At 33.3% G+C, this 4710-nt stretch overlaps 1 protein-coding gene across 1 annotated transcript; it reads right to left on the minus strand.

Moving 5' to 3' along the window:
- Nucleotides 1-3835: 3835 nt before the first annotated feature.
- On the minus strand, nucleotides 3836-4411 carry LOC122044046. The gene has a single exon (XM_042604592.1). It carries the CDS (start codon nucleotides 4409-4411, stop codon nucleotides 3836-3838), a length of 576 nt encoding a protein of 191 aa, XP_042460526.1.
- Between the last annotated feature and the right edge of the window lie 299 nt (nucleotides 4412-4710).

A 4710-nucleotide genomic window follows, 5' to 3' on the forward strand; every position in this document is an offset into this window, starting at 1 on the left:
CTTTACGACGGAGACAAGAAAATAAAAATGCAAAAGCCTATTGTTTACACGGGCTTTGATCCAATTGTTAGGCCCAAATGAAGTTATTCTTTCAAACTTAATTATTGAATTCCATATAAATTAATTAAAACTATCATATGAGCTCCACGTTGTATAATTTTTCAAACAATATTTTTGTATTCCTTGGACTCTCTCAATCCGTTGTTTTTTTAAAAAAAATAAATAAATGTTTTTTGTATATATAATAATTTTTTTTACAAGATGGTGGGGTGTTGTTTTGAGGATTTGAAAAGAAAAGGAGTTAAGGAGCCCTTTTGATTTTTATCCAATAAATTTTATGAGAATACTACATGGACTTAAAGAAGTATTAAAAAAATAAAAACCTAAGTGATAGTAAGAAGAGTTAGAATTGGGGATGATAATGAATCAGATTTTATATCTTCAGTCTTCATCCTCATTTGGTATTTAACTTTTCTCTTCATTCTCATACATGTCTTATCCACCTAAATATCTTAATATCATCTACAATTATATTATTACTATTTTTCAAATTTGAATTATTTCGATAAAGTTATAAATATTTAACCAATTTTTGAGAAAATAATAAAATAAAAAAATTAAAGATAAAAATTAGCAAACTAAACTTCATATATATATTAATTTAATTAAGCATCCGGTAGTAAATTCTCTATTGTTGGGAAGAAATTATCATCCTAGTTAGGAACTACTTATTTTGGGATTTATATTAGATTTAAAGAATAGACAAGTATTTGTACATGAATGACAAATAAAAACTTAAATAAATGAAAATAGAGAAGGAAAATGAAAACAAAAGTACTTAGAGAAGAATAATAGTGTAGATTGAAAAAAAAAAAAAAAAAAAGTCTCTCAATGTCGACTAGGAGACAAAGTGAAATTTGCAAAAAGAGCAAGTGGTATTTGTAGAATGAAGAAAAAGTTTATAAAATTTAAGTATTGTATTACGTTTATAATTAATTTGAATGGCATAGCCGAAAGAAACCAACCAAACCTAGTTTTTTAGATAACTTCCTCCGTTTACTTAACACAAAAAGTATGGGAAAGATAAACAATTTAAAATTCATTTTCTTATATTATCATTTTGTATTCTTTGTCCTACTTAACCAAACTATCTAATGAACAAACAAACCCCCAACAATAAGCTATGGCTTAGCCACGAATCATAATCATAGTTTAACCGTTGCGAGATCACGATCACAGCCTAGCCGTGAGCTAACAACTGCAAGTTTCTCCTCCTTTCCTTTTCCTCTTTCCTTTTCCCATCTTTTTCTCAATGCTATTCATTTCAATTCTCTGATTAAACAAAGCCTTAAAAATTGGGATAGGATTGGTTCTACAAGCCCATTAATTATGAAGCATAGTCTTACCAAATCCATCACATCTTGTTCCCCATCTCAAAATTCAAGCGATGTCATAAATGCCTCACGCGTGGTGGTAAATAACAGGGTACATTAGTAATCATAGTTTAATTCTCACGTGGAATATATCTATGATAATTGAAATTTAGAGATGTAAATGAGTCAAATCAAGTTTTATAGTGTTCAAATTTATTTGATAAAGTAATCAAGTCGAATCGTGCTGAATTTAAACTGAACCAAGCTGTTGAAATCATTATTCAAGCTTAGTTTGATTTTTTTTTTTATTAGCTTGAGGTTGGTTTAAATTTGACTTGAGATTCGTTCATTTAGATGTTATCAAACTCTCAATTCAAATTTATTTGATTGTTTAAAAATTTTATATTTTAAGCTTAATTGTCATACTTATGTATTTATTTATTTTTAAAGTTTATTTGTTTATTTAGCATGTTAAAAATGTTTTATTAACGAACAAGATTCACAAATATTATTCACGAACGTCATTCATGAACATTGTTCACGAATTTTATTCACGAATATCGTTCACGAATGTCATACACTAATATTAATGAGAGTTGAACACATATGTGTTTAACCTTGTTTGTTTAGTGTAATGAGTTGTTTGAGTTTGTTTATTTAATGAATCTCATTCACGAATATTAAAGAGAGGTGAACACATATATACTTAAATTTTTTCGTTATTTAATTTAACAAGTTGTTCATATTTATTCATTTAATTAATTTTGTATGTATTAAACGAATATAAATAAACTCGTATTAAATTAAATACTAAATTTATTCATAAAGGTTGAGTCCATTTACTGCCCTAGTGAATTTTAAGGGATCATACGTGGAGATTAATCCATAAAGTAAACTGCCAACTAGCTGATATATTACTTTCAATATGAAAGTAAGTCTTCATCAGAAAATCTTAATTTCTTTTACCAAGACAAAACAAATTTAAAAGTGAAATTAAAAATTCCTTGCATGAGCTTAAAGATTATAAAAATCTTAGCTTTTGTCGTTTCAAAAAGAGTACTCAAAAGTCCTATGATTCTTTTATTTGTAACCTTCAAATCAAGCTACATAGTAAATAGAGAGAACAGTCTCGATATAACTTTCTCCTCTTTAGATCGAGAAATTTCTTACAAGAATGAAAACTACTTGTAAAATAAAGAAGACAATTATAATGCCATGTTGTAAAATTAAACAAGAAAGCACAAGAATGTTGGAAAGATCAATTTCATCAGCATTGATAAACTCTCACAATTCAGTTTAAAGTTTAGCCGTTACAATTTTACTTTGCCCACAAGGTCATCTTTTGTTAGGTCGTTAGTATATCGGATGCACTAATTCTACATAGTTAGATGTTTCAAGTCTTTTGTTCAATTCACGTACTGTCATCCTTTCATCTTACATTGTCTACCTCTTGCAACTCGCATAAAAGTTGCTACCTAGAGCTAAGGTTGCTCATCCTATAGTCCCTTGGATATCTTATACCATCTGTCTTTAATCTCCAATGAACCTTGAGCCATGAAACCAATCGACACCAACTCAGTTACAAATTCATTAACCATGACTCAACCTCATCGAGTCACACTCCTCGAGTTTTGTTTATCAAATCTCCGCTTAACTTAATGCATACATTAGTAACTTAGATAATCATAACTTAAACCTTTTGTTTAATTTATCAAAACCCTTTGGAAATGGTGCAATAGCATAATCTAAGATTTTGAATCAAAATAAATTACTATGTATCATCAAAAAGCATATATCTAAGCCAATATTTGTTAGTTAAGAGGTGATATTTTAGTATAAGGAATAAAATTTAAAAATGTTTTAATATCAGTAAAACTTTAAGAATGTTTTTAAAATAAATAAATAAATACTCAAAGACATCTTAAAAATTATCATAGCTAATTTATTTTTCCCTTAATATTTGACTATGAGATATTTCGATATTATATTAGATATGCAATAATTTTGTATTCATGTTTGATAAAAAAAAATTGCTAGTAGATCAAGCAAGTATTATTTGGGAATTAATTCAAATACTAGATAAATCACTAATAAATAATTAAACAAAAATTCAAAAGGTGTCATTTATTTTTGTTATTATTAAAAAATTATCAAATTGTTTTAATTTGATTAAAACAAAGTAGTCAAAATTAAATATATAGTAATTTTAGTTATAGTAATTCATTAAAATTACTAGGAGTAACTTGAATATTTAAACAGGACATCCTTTTGAAATTTTTTAAACAGGACGTCCTTTGGAAAAAAAAAATTTAAAAGTGGAAAAGCAGCTGCTGTTGAGACTTCGACGACAAATTCATTTCACATCAATAAACGATATGGACAATAGGTATTGACTATGCACCGCGCTACTAAATTATTTTGCCTCTCGTACCATGCGGACAACAGGTATTATGACTATGCGATCAAGTGGCCCGGCGGATCATGCGGCCGTACGATACGCCGGATCGGCGAACGAGGACGGTTGAATCGGCTACGGCGGAGGCGGTCTTGCACGAGGCGTGGATCCCTAAGAGCCCCAGGCGGTAGGAGATGGACCACCCAGCGGCGGAGGTCGGCCTCCGGCTGCGCTCGCCGCTCCTCCCGAAGAGATCCGCGATGACGGGGCCCAGCGGGGACTTGGCGCACTCGGCGAGCGCGGCCGCAAAGGGGTCGTCGTCGCGGCGGCCGAGGGAGGTGCCCTTGATCCCGATCGGAGCGGATCTGAGAGGCGGAGGGAGGAGGGGGCGGGCGGAGGAGCCGGCGGCGAGAGGGCTAGGGGCCTTGGGGACGCCCGGGCGGTGCTCCCAGGAGAAGGGGATGGCGGAAGAGGACGGGTGGAATGGGGAGGGATGGAGGCGGGGAGCGGCGGAAGCGGCGGCGGCGGGGGAGGAGGAGGGGCGTAGAGGTTTGCTCCGCCGGGTCCGCAGCTGCTCGTAGGCCGCCGATCCGGCGTCAAAGTCGGTGCAGTTGGAGGGTATCAACGGCGGCGGCGGCAACATCTCCTCCGGTTGGTAGGAGGCCCAATGAATCCTTGCGGGTGGTGGAAAAGTAGAGTAGCGCTTTTATAAGGAAGCGGAGAAAGCGAGAAAGCGGAGAAGAGAAATGAACTGGTTCCGGTGTTCCTGCGGAGTACCAGTCGAGCTTAACTGCTATCAATTTTTTTTTATCAGCGATGCTATATTGCTATTATTATTATTTTTTTATTTTTTTATCTTGTGAGGAAACATAAATAAAGCTAATATATATATATATATATATATATATATATATATATATTATTCTTGAAAGATCATCAATT

Source organism: Zingiber officinale, chromosome 2A (assembly GCF_018446385.1).
Source record: "Zingiber officinale cultivar Zhangliang chromosome 2A, Zo_v1.1, whole genome shotgun sequence".
In the NCBI taxonomy this organism is placed as follows: Eukaryota; Viridiplantae; Streptophyta; class Magnoliopsida; order Zingiberales; family Zingiberaceae; genus Zingiber; species Zingiber officinale.